Source organism: Microchirus variegatus, assembly GCF_963457635.1.
Source record: "Microchirus variegatus genome assembly, chromosome: 2".
Taxonomy (NCBI): Eukaryota; Metazoa; Chordata; class Actinopteri; order Pleuronectiformes; family Soleidae; genus Microchirus; species Microchirus variegatus.
The window spans coordinates 1,209,031-1,223,006 of record NC_139803.1 but is presented as its reverse complement, the minus strand read 5'-3'; the positions used below and the strand labels follow the sequence as shown (position 1 = coordinate 1,223,006).

The 13,976-nt window shown below is 37.8% G+C and overlaps 1 protein-coding gene across 1 annotated transcript; it reads right to left on the bottom strand.

The window, feature by feature from the left end:
• Positions 1-8,154: 8,154 nt before the first annotated feature.
• LOC310944573 (uncharacterized protein) lies at positions 8,155-12,367 on the bottom strand (the record flags this gene model as incomplete). The annotated part of the gene is made up of 4 exons (XM_083910373.1): positions 8,155-8,280; positions 9,268-9,376; positions 9,484-9,634; positions 12,304-12,367. 4 exons carry the CDS (start codon positions 12,365-12,367, stop codon positions 8,155-8,157), a joined length of 450 nt encoding a protein of 149 aa, XP_083766499.1.
• Between the last annotated feature and the right edge of the window lie 1,609 nt (positions 12,368-13,976).

The window sequence follows — 13,976 nt, the reverse complement described above, 5'->3', positions numbered from 1 at the left end:
TATTTCGTGGCCTCAAAGTAGTATTTCGTGGCCTCAAATTAGTATTTCGTAGCCTCAAAGTAGTATTTCGTGGCCTCAAAGTAGTATTTAAATCTGATCATTTTGATGGTCTTCATATACAGTCGGTGATCGTCTGCGTATACAGTGATCGCTATAAAACCAGATTTGCTGTCGTACAAATAAAAATATGTGAAATTGATGTGACAAATATTTGAACTTAACGCTAACTTTTCTCGTCACGTTTAACGTTAAATCGTTTATCGCAGACGATTTTGCACCAATCGACTTTAACAAAAAGAGGAATTAGCTTCATCGGAATAGAACAGAAATAATTAACATGTTCATGAGAAGTTGATGCTTTCACTTTTATTGGACTTAATTCTTTAAGGTCTTTTAGGTTTCGTTTTTCTGACGTAACTGGCAACCCGTGGTTGCTCGGCAGCTGAGACTCTACTGACTGCAATGATTGGTAGACGGCGGTAGGTGGCGCCACATGACGCCAAAACATGATTTCAAAACATAAACGTGATTTGCAGTCTGCAAAATATTCTTTTAGTGCGAATATTTTGTCTGTTCTGTTGTTGTTGGTGAGTTCAGTTTGTTATATGAACATTATTCCTGAGTCTCTGTGACATATAAGGAGGATTTTATCATTTATTACATAATGCACCTTTAAGAAACACGAAAAGAAATCAAGATGAAAAATTGTGGTAGTCAGTAACGGTTACTTTTTTAGACCAAGCAGAGGGAAAAAAATGATCGAATATACTTGTATTATATATGATTATATATATATATATATATATTTTACTGGAACACATCCAGAAATGATGTATACATCCTCTACATTTAGCCAAGTATTTAGTGTGATCTGCCCTTACCCTTGAGCAATAACACAGCTCTGTTAATACTGTCTATTACGTCAGGTTTATTCAAGACAATGAGCTTTAGCATCACATTCACGTGTCGCGTGAGTTCTGCTGCCGTGCCTGAAACTTTTGCACAGGACTGTGTTTTTATTGGTTTGTTGGTTTGTATATTCTGTCGTCTTCAGAACTGTCACCTGTTGTTTGGTGATGGCTTAGCGACCAACAGCTAGTTGATACGTCGTCACCAAACAACGCAGTCACAGCACGCTACTTTAATTCACACTGAAGCTCCTCCCACTTTGTCTTCCTCCTCCTGTGTTTACACACATAAACACACACACACACACACACACACACACACACACACACACACACATTTATGACTACAGAGATAAAAATGTTTGAAAATGCTGCGACGAATACTACTTTGAGGCCACGAAATACTACTTTGAGGCCACGAAATACTCATTTGAGGCCACGAAATACTACTTTGAGGCCACGAAATACTACTTTGAGGCCACGAAATACTCATTTGAGGCCACGAAATACTACTTTGAGGCCACGAAATACTACTTTGAGGCCACGAAATACTAATTTGAGGCCACGAAATACTAATTTGAAGCCACGAAATACTACTTTGGGGCCACGAAATACTCATTTGAGGCCACGAAATGCTACTTTGAGGCCACAAAATAATCATTTGAGGCCACGAAATACTACTTTGAGGCTACAAAATACTACTTTGAGGCCACAAAATACTCATTTGAGGCCACGAAATACTACTTTGAGGCCACGAAATACTACTTTGAGGCCACGAAATACTCATTTGAGGCCACGAAATACTACTTTGAGGCCACGAAATACTACTTTGAGGCCACGAAATACTCATTTGAGGCCACGAAATACTACTTTGAGGCCACGAAATACTACTTTGAGGCCACGAAATACTAATTTGAGGCCACGAAATACTAATTTGAAGCCACGAAATACTACTTTGGGGCCACGAAATACTCATTTGAGGCCACGAAATGCTACTTTGAGGCCACAAAATAATCATTTGAGGCCACGAAATACTACTTTGAGGCTACAAAATACTACTTTGAGGCCACAAAATACTCATTTGAGGCCACGAAATACTACTTTGAGGCCACGAAATACTACTTTGAGGCCACGAAATACTCATTTGAGGCCACGAAATACTACTTTGAGGCCACGAAATACTACTTTGAGGCCACGAAATACTCATTTGAGGCCACGAAATACTACTTTGAGGCCACGAAATACTACTTTGAGGCCACGAAATACTAATTTGAGGCCACGAAATACTAATTTGAAGCCACGAAATACTACTTTGGGGCCACGAAATACTCATTTGAGGCCACGAAATGCTACTTTGAGGCCACAAAATAATCATTTGAGGCCACGAAATACTACTTTGAGGCTACAAAATACTACTTTGAGGCCACAAAATACTCATTTGAGGCCACGAAATACTACTTTGAGGCCACGAAATACTACTTTGAGGCCACGAAATACTCATTTGAGGCCACGAAATACTACTTTGAGGCCACGAAATACTACTTTGAGGCCACGAAATACTCATTTGAGGCCACGAAATACTACTTTGAGGCCACGAAATACTACTTTGAGGCCACGAAATACTAATTTGAGGCCACGAAATACTAATTTGAAGCCACGAAATACTACTTTGGGGCCACGAAATACTCATTTGAGGCCACGAAATGCTACTTTGAGGCCACAAAATAATCATTTGAGGCCACGAAATACTACTTTGAGGCTACAAAATACTACTTTGAGGCCACAAAATACTCATTTGAGGCCACGAAATACTACTTTGAGGCCACAAAATACTACTTTGAGGCCACAAAATACTCATTTGAGGCCACGAAATACTACTTTGAGGCCACGAAATACTCATTTGAGGTGACGAAATACTACTTTGAGGCCACGAAATACTCATTGAGGCCACGAAATACTACTTCAGGGCCACAAAATACTACTTCGAGGCCACGAAATACTACTTTGAGGCCACGAAATACTCATTTGAGGCCACGAAATACTCATTTGAGGCCACGAAATACTACTTTGAGGCCACGAAATACTCATTTGAGGCCACGAAATACTACTTCGAGGCCACGAAATACTACTTCGAGGCCACGAAATACTAATTTGAGGCCACGAAATACTAATGTGAGGACACGAAATACTAATTTGAGGCCACGAAATACTAATGTGAGGACACGAAATACTAATTTGAGGCCACGAAATACTAATGTGAGGACACGAAATACTAATTTGAGGCGTTGCGAAGTAGTATTTCGTGGCCTCAAATGAGTATTTCGTGGCCTCAAAGTAGTATTTCGTGGCCTCAAAGTAGTATTTTGTGACACTTTTTTAGACACAGCTTAAACACAGCTCTGTTAATACTGTCTATTACGTCAGGTTTATTCAAGACAATGAGCTTTAGCATCACATTCACGTGTCGCGTGAGTTCTGCTGCCGTGCCTGAAACTTTTGCACAGGACTGTGTTTTTATTGGTTTGTTGGTTTGTATATTCTGTCGTCTTCAGAACTGTCACCTGTTGTTTGGTGATGGCTTAGCGACCAACAGCTAGTTGATACGTCTTCACCAAACAACGCAGTCACAGCACGCTACTTTAATTCACACTGAAGCTCCTCCCACTTTGTCTTCCTCCTCCTGTGTTTACACACATAAACACAAACACACACACACACACATTTATGACTACAGAGATCAAAATGTATGAAAATGCTGCAACGAATGTTTGAACTTAAATCTGATCATTTTGATCGTCTTCATATACAGTGATCGCTATATTTCGTGGCCTCAAATGAGTATTTCATGGCCGCAAAGTAGTATTTTGTGGCCTCGAAGTAGTATTTTGTGACCTCTAAGTAGTATTTTGTGGCCTCAAAGTAGTATTTTGTGGCCTCGTAGTAGTATTTCGTGGCCTCAAATGAGTATTTAGTGGCCTCAAATGAGTATTTCGTGGCCACAAATGAGTATTTCGTGGCCACAAAGTAGTATTTCGTGGCCTCAAATGAGTATTTCGTGGCCTCAAAGTAGTATTTCGTGGCCTCAAAGTAGTATTTCGTGGCCTCAAATGAGTATTTAGTGGCCTCAAATGAGTATTTCGTGGCCTCAAAGTAGTATTTCGTGGCCTCAAAGTATTATTTCGTGGCCTCAAATGAGTATTTCGTGGCCTCAAATGAGTATTTCGTGGCCTCAAAGTAGTATTTCGTGGCCTCATGGTAGTATTTCGTGGCCTCTAAGTAGTATTTCGTGGCCTCTAAGTAGTATTTCGTGGCCTCAAAGTTGTATTTCGTGGCCTCAAATGAGTATTTCGTGGGTTCAAATGAGTATTTCGTGGCCTCAAAGTAGTATTTCGTGGCCTCAAGGTAGTATTTCGTGGCCTCTAAGTAGTATTTCGTGGCCTCTAAGTAGTATTTCGTGGCCTCAAATTAGTATTTCGTGGCTATTTTTTGGCCATTTAGAGTCTAAACCGCCGTGTGTGTTAAGATATGATGTATTTATAGTTTGGCAGCGACAAAAAAAAACTCCCAGAATCCTCAGTAACATGTGTTGACAAGAAGACAAACTTTTCAAAACAAACACCTGAGTGTTGTTTCAGTCACCGCTTTGATCAGCGGTGACTCTGACACACAAGAAAGAAGCAGCCACGTCGAGTTTATTCAAGTAAAACAAACATGGGTCACGGTTGAATGTGATCACGTGACCTTCACCAACAACAGGGAAAAAAAACGCTGTCTGTCTGGACAGAGTCTGGCGCCCTCTGCTGGATCAAAGACCGCACGACACGTGGGTCACGCTCAGATCACGGCAGCTTCATGACGGCTCTGGCGGCGTGATGACGGTTACTGAACAACAGTCTGTATTTCTTGCCGGCCGCGCGCACAAGATCACTGACTGTGTGCGAGACACGAAACACTTTGGATTTCTTCAACTGAAACAACAACAAAAAAGAAAAAGAAAAAAAAAACAAGTCCTCAACATCAACTGAACTTTATTTAACATTGAAAAGCCGCTCACTCTCCCACACCAAAGTCCATAGAGAAAACCAGTGATTTTAGCTCACAGGGACACAGGAGCTGCTGGTCCTCTGCTGCCTCGTGTGGTCACTACTACTTAGTATCAAAATCTACTTCCAAAATTCTACATAACATTCTAAAATTCTACTTTAAGTCACAAAATTATACTTAGTTTCAAAATCTACTGAACATTCTAAAATTCTACTTAAAGTTTCAAAATCTACTTAAAATTCTAAAATTCTACTTAGTTTCAAAATCTACTTAAAATTCTACTTAAAATTCCAAAATTCTACTTAGATTTTCAAAAACCTACTTATCTTCACTGTTAGACAGACTTTAACAAACTGAAGTTTATAAACCACTCACTCTCCCACACCAAAGTCCATAAAGAAAACCAGTGATTTTAGCTCACAGGGACACAGGAGCTGCTGGTCCTCTGCTGCCTCGTGTGGTCACTTTGTGTCACTGAGTTAAGTCTAAATTAAATATTTTAAAAACTGAATTCACTAAAATCAGTCATTGTAAGTTAGTGATGGAGGCAGCAGTGGATCAACAACTCCTGTGAACTCCTGTGTGCTGTGATGTTAAAATCACTGGTTTACTCTATGGACTTTGGTGTGGGAGAGTGAGTGACTTTGGTGTGGGAGAGTGAGTGACTTTGGTGTGGGAGAGTGAGTGACTTTGGTGTGAGGAGAGTGAGTGACTTTGGTGTGGCAGAGTGAGTGACTTTGGTGTGGTAGAGTGAGTGACTTTGGTGTGGCAGAGTGAGTGACTTTGGTGTGGGAGAGTGAGTGACTTTGGTGTGAGGAGAGTGAGTGACTTTGGTGTGGGAGAGTGAGTGACTTTGGTGTGGGAGAGTGAGTGACTTTGGTGTGGTAGAGTGAGTGACTTTGGTGTGGTAGAGTGAGTGACTTTGGTGTGGGAGAGTGAGTGACTTTGGTGTGGGAGAGTGAGTGACTTTGGTGTGGGAGAGTGAGTGACTTTGGTGTGGTAGAGTGAGTGACTTTGGTGTGGTAGAGTGAGTGACTTTGGTGTGGGAGAGTGAGTGACTTTGGTGTGGGAGAGTGAGTGGTCTACAAACTCCGTTGTTAAAGTCTGTCTAACAGTTAAAGATAAAGACGTGAACTTAAGATTAAGACGTCGCAGACTTCAAATAACAAAGGTTTTATTCGCAGAGTCCTTTGTTAAGTGGCTAAAATTAGATTTTCCTCGTGTCGCTGCTGGCGGCCATGTTTTTATGATGAGTGAACCGCACGCAAAATACAATAAATCTACGATACATCTAATCAATGAAAAACATTAGGGCTGAGCCTCAGTATCTCTTTCGACCGCGTTTTATAAACCCTGATCTCTTCATAAAGAGTCGTGTGTGTGTGTGTGTGTGAGAATTAGCGCTGGGCACTAGCTTAACGCACGTTAGCGCATGACGTCGTTTCCATGACGACTGACCCGGAAAAAAGACGTCACGCGTGACGTCGCGTTTACCAGTTAGTCCAGGCACAGTTTACCTGTTAGCTGCGTTAGCTGCTTTAGCGCCGTCAGTGTTATGTTGCTTCCTTATTTGCCAACATGTCAACACTTTTAAATATCACACAGAGCTGACGCATGCACTTGTTTGTTTGTTGATACAGTCACTTCTTCAGTGCTTCATTTACTGTGACAACAACTCACTGCCTCATACATAACAGTTAGCGTTAGCTAACAGTGGAACTGTTTATTAAGGGAAAAGAGCAGCGCTAACAAATAACCAGCGTACCTGTGTACTGCGTAGGTGTGCCTCTGTTTTTAAAGGTTAGCGTTACTTAAGAGCACCGGTGTCAAACTGCCGGCCCGCGGGCCATATGCGGCCCCCCCCCCAATCGATTGCATGGGGCCCCCCCACTTAATATTATTAGTTATAATGAAAACATGGCCCACAACCTCACCATCCATTAAACACAGTGTTCAGCTGAGGCACAGCTAGCTACCAGCGAGGTGACAGAATATAATATACTCAACAGGAAGTCGGAATTTTGGCGTCCATTTTGGCCATGTGCGAATCTACGTACGTTCCTATAAATCTATTTACGTTCCTACAAATCTACGTACATTCCTACAAATCTACGTACGTTCCTATAAATCTACGTACATTCCTACAAATCTACGTACGTTCCTAGAAATGTACGTACGTTCCTATAAATCTACGTACATTCCTACAAATCTACGTACGTTCCTACAAATCTACGTACATTCCTACAAATCTACGTACGTTCCTATAAATCTACGTACATTCCTACAAATCTACGTACGTTCCTACAAATCTACGTACATTCCTACAAATCTACGTACGTTCCTACAAATCTACGTACGTTCCTACAAATCTACGTACGTTCCTACAAATCTACGTACATTCCTACAAATCTACGTACGTTCCTATAAATCTACGTACATTCCTACAAATCTACGTACGTTCCTACAAATCTACGTACGTTCCTACAAATCTACGTACGTTCCTATAAATCTACGTACATTCCTACAAATCTACGTACGTTCCTATAAATCTACGTACATTCCTACAAATCTACGTACGTTCCTATAAATCTACGTACATTCCTACAAATCTACGTACGTTCCTATAAATCTACGTACGTTCCTATAAATCTACGTACGTTCCTATAAATCTACGTACGTTCCTATAAATCTGATCACAGACCTGATCACAGACCTGACCATGAGTGACACTGGACGACCATTTCTTCCTGGTTGTACAGGTTGTGTCATGTAATACCACAATTTTCTTGAATAGCTTATGTACTTAAGTACTTGATATACTTCCTGTATTCGTAGTATGAAGTACTTTTACAGGACGTACTGTAAAAAAAAACCACAACTGCTGACTTCTGTTGGTGCTTTTGCATTCGTGTTGAGTCTTCAGGGCCACCGTAAAAGACTGGCTCTTGTCAGGCAAAACTATCAGATTATCCTTTGCTGTTGCCTCCGTGTGGAGCTGAAAGACTTCATTAATTAATCTATTTTTCAAGATATAATTAGCGACGACTCTGACACACAAACAGGAGCTGGAAACTCAGTTTATTCAAGTGAAAACAGACGTCAGTGACAGTTGAATTGAATCACGTGGCCCTTCGTGAACAACAGGAGTCTGGCGCCCTCTGCTGGATCAAAGACCACATGACACCACAGGGACATCGGATCACTATTGGTCCATCATTCGACGCGAGCCGAGGTGACAGTTATCAAAGAGGAGGTTGTAGTCGGAGCCGCCCTCACGAACAAAATCAGAAACCGTCTTCCCACCCTCGAAATTTCTGCTGGAAACAGACTGAGGAAACAAGAAACATCGACTTTAGGTAACACTGAAAACCACTCACTCTCCCACACCAAAGCCCATAGAGAAAACCAGTGATTTTAGCTCCGGGGACACAGGAGGATTTTAGCTCCTGTGAACTCCTGTGTGCTGTGATGTTAAAATCACTGGTTTACTCTATGGACTTTGGTGTGGGAGAGTGAGTGACTTTGGTGTGGGAGAGTGAGTGGTCTACAAACTTCAGTTTCCTGTCGTTAAAGTCTGTCTAACAGTGAAGATAAAGACGTGAACGTGTTCTAAAGACGTCGTAGACTTAATCTGACGTATATTTTATCAGCTAAGTGTTTAGCAAAGTGGCAACAATCAGTTTTTCCTTGTCTCGATGCTGGCGGCCATTTTGTTTTCACTCAAAGCGAAAGTTTAAGTCTCTCAGACTGAAAAGTAGGTGATTTATTTATATGCTTAAATGCTAATGTGGCATTAAAAAAACAATGCTGAATGATAGTATGTTGTTGGGCGTGGATGCTAACATTAGCAGCTAGCACCAGAGGTGACACAGCAGCTCCTGTGTCCCTGTGTTGTTAAAATGACTGATGTTTCTCTATGGACTTTGGTGTGGGAGAGTGAGTGGTTTATAAACATCAGTTTCCTGTTGTTAAAGTCTGTCTAACAGTTAAAGATAAAGACGTGTTCTTAAGACATCGTAGACTTAAATTGACGTAGATTTTGTTAGCTAAGTGTTCAGTTATGTTGCTAAAATCAGCTTTTCTTGTCTCTCTCCTGGCAGCCATTTTGTTTTCACTGAGAGCGACGTTTAAGTGTCTCAGACTTAAAAGTAGGTGATTTATATGCTAAAATGCTAATGTGGCGTTAAAAAACAATGTTGTTGGGCATGGATGCTAACATTAGCAGCTAGCACCAGAGGTGTCACAGCAGCTCCTGTGTCCCTGTGATGCTAAAAATCACTTTGGTGCGGCAGAGTGAGTGAGTTTACAGACGTACCTCCCAGTTTGGGCTCATGTGGCGAGAGCTGGTCACTACGGTCTGAGACGATGTTCCGTATCCGTCTCCTTTATGGACCAGATACTGAGATCCGTCCTGCAGCGTCACTCTGGACAAACAAACAAACAAACAAACAAATGTGTTTGATTTCATCTCCACATTTTTAACTCGTACACATGTCCAGAGTCGCCCCCTGGTGGATGAGCGTGGACTGACCGAACTCCAGAGTGGCTGATTGGTCCCAGCCAGCCGGAGAGTCCGTCCAGAGGCCTCTTCATGCGCTCGGCCTGGAACACGGGGGAGTTATAGAGTCGAGACAGGTCTGGACCGGCCAGGTCATAGCTGTGGCTCTGGGGAGGGTTGTTTCCTGGAGGAGAGGAAGTCAAAAGGGCCGCTTTAGAGTAGAGCTCCCCCTGCAGGTCAGGAGTCTGTGTTTTTAACGACACCACCGTAAACATCCATCCATCCGTATTTTATTTTGTAAGAATAACTACTAAAATTAATGATATTTTATTTTGTAAGAGTAACTTCTAATATTAATGATAACATAAAAAGTGTATTTTATTTTGAAAGAGTAACTACTAAAGTGAATGATAACATAAAAGTGTATTTTATTTTGTAAGAATAACTACTAAAATTAATGATAACAAAAAGTGTATTTTATTTTGAAAGAGTAACTAATAAAATGAATAACATAAAAAGTGTATTTTATTTTGAAGGAAATACTACTAAATTAATGATATTTTATTTTGTAAGAATAACAACTAAAGTGAATGATAACATAAAAAGTGTATTTTATTTTGTAAGAGTAACTTCTAATATTAATGATAACATAAAAAGTGTATTTTATTTTGAAAGAGTAACTACTAAAGTGAATGATAACATAAAAGTGTATTTTATTTTGTAAGAATAACTACTAAAATTAATGATAACAAAAAGTGTATTTTATTTTGAAAGAGTAACTACTAAAATGAATAACATAAAAAGTGTATTTTATTTTGTGAGAATTACGCCTAAAATTAAATATAACATTAAAACATACTTTATTTTGTAAGAGTAACTACTAAAGTGAATGATAACATAAAAGTGTATTTTATTTTGAAAGAGTAACTACTAAAATGAATAACATAAAGAGTGTATTTTATTTTGAAAGAGTAACTACTAATGTGAATAATAACATAAAAAGTGTATTTTATTTTGAAAGAGTAACTTCTAAAGTGAATGATAACATAAAAGTGTATTTTATTTTGAAAGAGTAACTACTAAAGTGAATGATAACATAAAAGTGTATTTTATTTTGTAAGAATAACTACTAAAATTAATGATAACAAAAAGTGTATTTTATTTTGAAAGAGTAACTAATAAAATGAATAACATAAAAAGTGTATTTTATTTTGAAGGAAATACTACTAAATTAATGATATTTTATTTTGTAAGAATAACAACTAAAGTGAATGATAACATAAAAAGTGTATTTTATTTTGTAAGAGTAACTTCTAATATTAATGATAACATAAAAAGTGTATTTTATTTTGAAAGAGTAACTACTAAAGTGAATGATAACATAAAAGTGTATTTTATTTTGTAAGAATAACTACTAAAATTAATGATAACAAAAAGTGTATTTTATTTTGAAAGAGTAACTACTAAAATGAATAACATAAAAAGTGTATTTTATTTTGTGAGAATTACGCCTAAAATTAAATATAACATTAAAACATACTTTATTTTGTAAGAGTAACTACTAAAGTGAATGATAACATAAAAGTGTATTTTATTTTGAAAGAGTAACTACTAAAATGAATAACATAAAGAGTGTATTTTATTTTGAAAGAGTAACTACTAATGTGAATAATAACATAAAAAGTGTATTTTATTTTGAAAGAGTAACTTCTAAAGTGAATGATAACATAAAAGTGTATTTTATTTTGAAAGAGTAACTACTAAAGTGAATGATAACATAAAAGTGTATTTTATTTTGTAAGAATAACTACTAAAATTAATGATAACAAAAAGTGTATTTTATTTTGAAAGAGTAACTAATAAAATGAATAACATAAAAAGTGTATTTTATTTTGTAAGAATTACAACTAAAATTAAATATAACATTAAAACATGTACTTTATTTTGTAAGAGTAACTACTAAAGTGAATGATAACATAAAAGTGTATTTTATTTTGAAAGAGTAACTACTAAAATGAATAACATAAAGAGTGTATTTTATTTTGAAAGAGTAACTACTAATGTGAATGATAACATAAAAAGTGTATTTTATTTTGTAATAATAACTACTAAAATTAATGATAACAAAAAGTGTATTTTATTTTGAAAGAGTAACTACTAAAATGAATGATAACAAAAAAGTGTATTTTATTTTGAAATAACTACTAAAATTAATGAAAACAAAAATGTTATTTTATTTTGAAAGAATAGCTACTAAAATGAATAACATAAAAAGTGTATTTTATTTTGTAAGAATTACGCCTAAAATTAAATATAACATTAAAACATGTACTTTATTTTGTAAGAGTAACTACTAAAGTGAATGATAACATAAAAGTGTATTTTATTTTGAAAGAGTAACTACTAAAATGAATAACATAAAGAGTGTATTTTATTTTGAAAGAGTAACTACTAATGTGAATAATAACATAAAAAGTGTATTTTATTTTGAAAGAGTAACTTCTAAAGTGAATGATAACATAAAAGTGTATTTTATTTTGTAATAATAACTACTAAAATTAATGATAACAAAAAGTGTATTTTATTTTGAAAGAGTAACTACTCAAATGAATGATAACAAAAAAGTGTATTTTATTTTGTAAGAATTACGTCTAAAATTAAATATAACTTTAAAACATGTATTTTATTTTGTAAGAGTAACTACTAAAGTGAATGATAACATAAAGAGTGTATTTTATTTTGTAAGAATTATGCCTAAAATGAAATATAACATTAAAAACGTGTATTTTATAATGTAAAAAGTTACACAGCGCAGCTTTAAGTCACGACACAAACGTAAACAAAGTGACTCACCACCTGACGAGGCGTCCACGCTGACGCTCAGAGTCAGAGCTACGACACAGACCAGCGAGAACATGATGGACAGATTATAATCTGGACTAAATTCATGTCCCTGCAGTTTTAAACACACTGAAGCTCCTCCCACTTTGTTTACACACACACACACACACACACACACACACACACACACCTCTCTCTGAACTTTCCCAGATTACGTCAGTGTCTGTAATTTCCGCGCTGACGGGATTAAAGTTCAGGGTTTGTTGACACAAACACGGGGAATTTCCTCTCTTTGTTTTCCTACTTGAGATTTTTGATGATTTTAACGTAAAGCTGCAGTACGTAACTTTGACCGTCTTCTTCGTAGAGTCAACGATCGTCTGCGTTACACAGTAATCCGTAGAAAAGCAGATTTGTTATTATTATCAGTTAGCTATCGTTAGCGTTAGCCTTCGGATCATAAGCTATCCGTGGATTTACGATTAAATTTTGAGGGGGGCATTAACGTGCATCAAAACTCTTCACAAAACTTCGCATGGACGTCGGGTCTGGCGAAATTGCGATATTGGCATCGGGCTCGGACGTTACACCAGGGCTCTCTAGCGCCCCCCCCAAGGTGAAACGTGGATGTCGCACGCCAAGATTAAGTTGCACCGAATTTCACAAAACTTGGTGGGAACGCGTCACCGCCCAAGACGAAGAAAAAAGTCAATCGAGACCACGACATCAACTCAACAGGAAGTCGGCCATTTTGAATTTGTTGTCCATTTTACAAAAATCGCAAATGAAGAAACTCGTCTGAACGCGTTTATAAATGCGGACAATCTGTACGTGACGCGTCAAAGGCAAAACGTGATCGAAGGGTTTTGCGGATTCGAAAAAGGGGGCGTGGCCACGGCAACCGTCGGGAAATTTGTGCTAAATTCGACCATTCGCCCCACGAAACAGGAAGTGCTTTACAACTTGGCCGTACATTGACCGGTCGCCTCGAAACTTCGTACGTGGCACAAGAGACGGACCCTGAACACGTCTACGGACACGAACGTGACCCAACGTGATGTCGGCCATTTTGAATTTAGCCGCCTTTTCGCCACAAAACTGACAGCGAGGTCAGGGAACTTCACGATCGTGACTCAGCCTAGTTTTTATTATTCTGATTTAAATTATTATTATTATGTGATCCCCCCCCCCACACACACACACACACACACACCGTTGTCCGCTCTGCAGCAGGTCAAAGATCGGGTTTGTTGTTCGGACGGATTTCGTAACTTTTTGAAATCCACAGTTTGTTAATGTTTGCAGACGTTTGTTGACATCGCTGCTGTTTTTTCTTCGAATTAAAGCAGCAGTAAAAACAGAAATCACTTTAAATACACATTTTAAATACATATAAGGATGAAGAGCAGCAGTTTAAAGACACAGAGAACATTAACGTCGTATAAAAATGAGGGTAAATATGTAAATATTTGGTGATGGCATAAAGAAAAGTCTATAAATTTATACTTATACATCATACTTTTCAAGCATGTCGTATCAAATATGTTTGATACAACTGAAAAAATTGTAAAATGCTGGTTTATAGGTTTTGAAAATCCATTTTTTAACACTTAAAAACATCTTTTATTTTGAAAATGTGACGTCAAAGGATAAAAAGTTCAATTTGCCTCCTGTTTTGTTTTGAT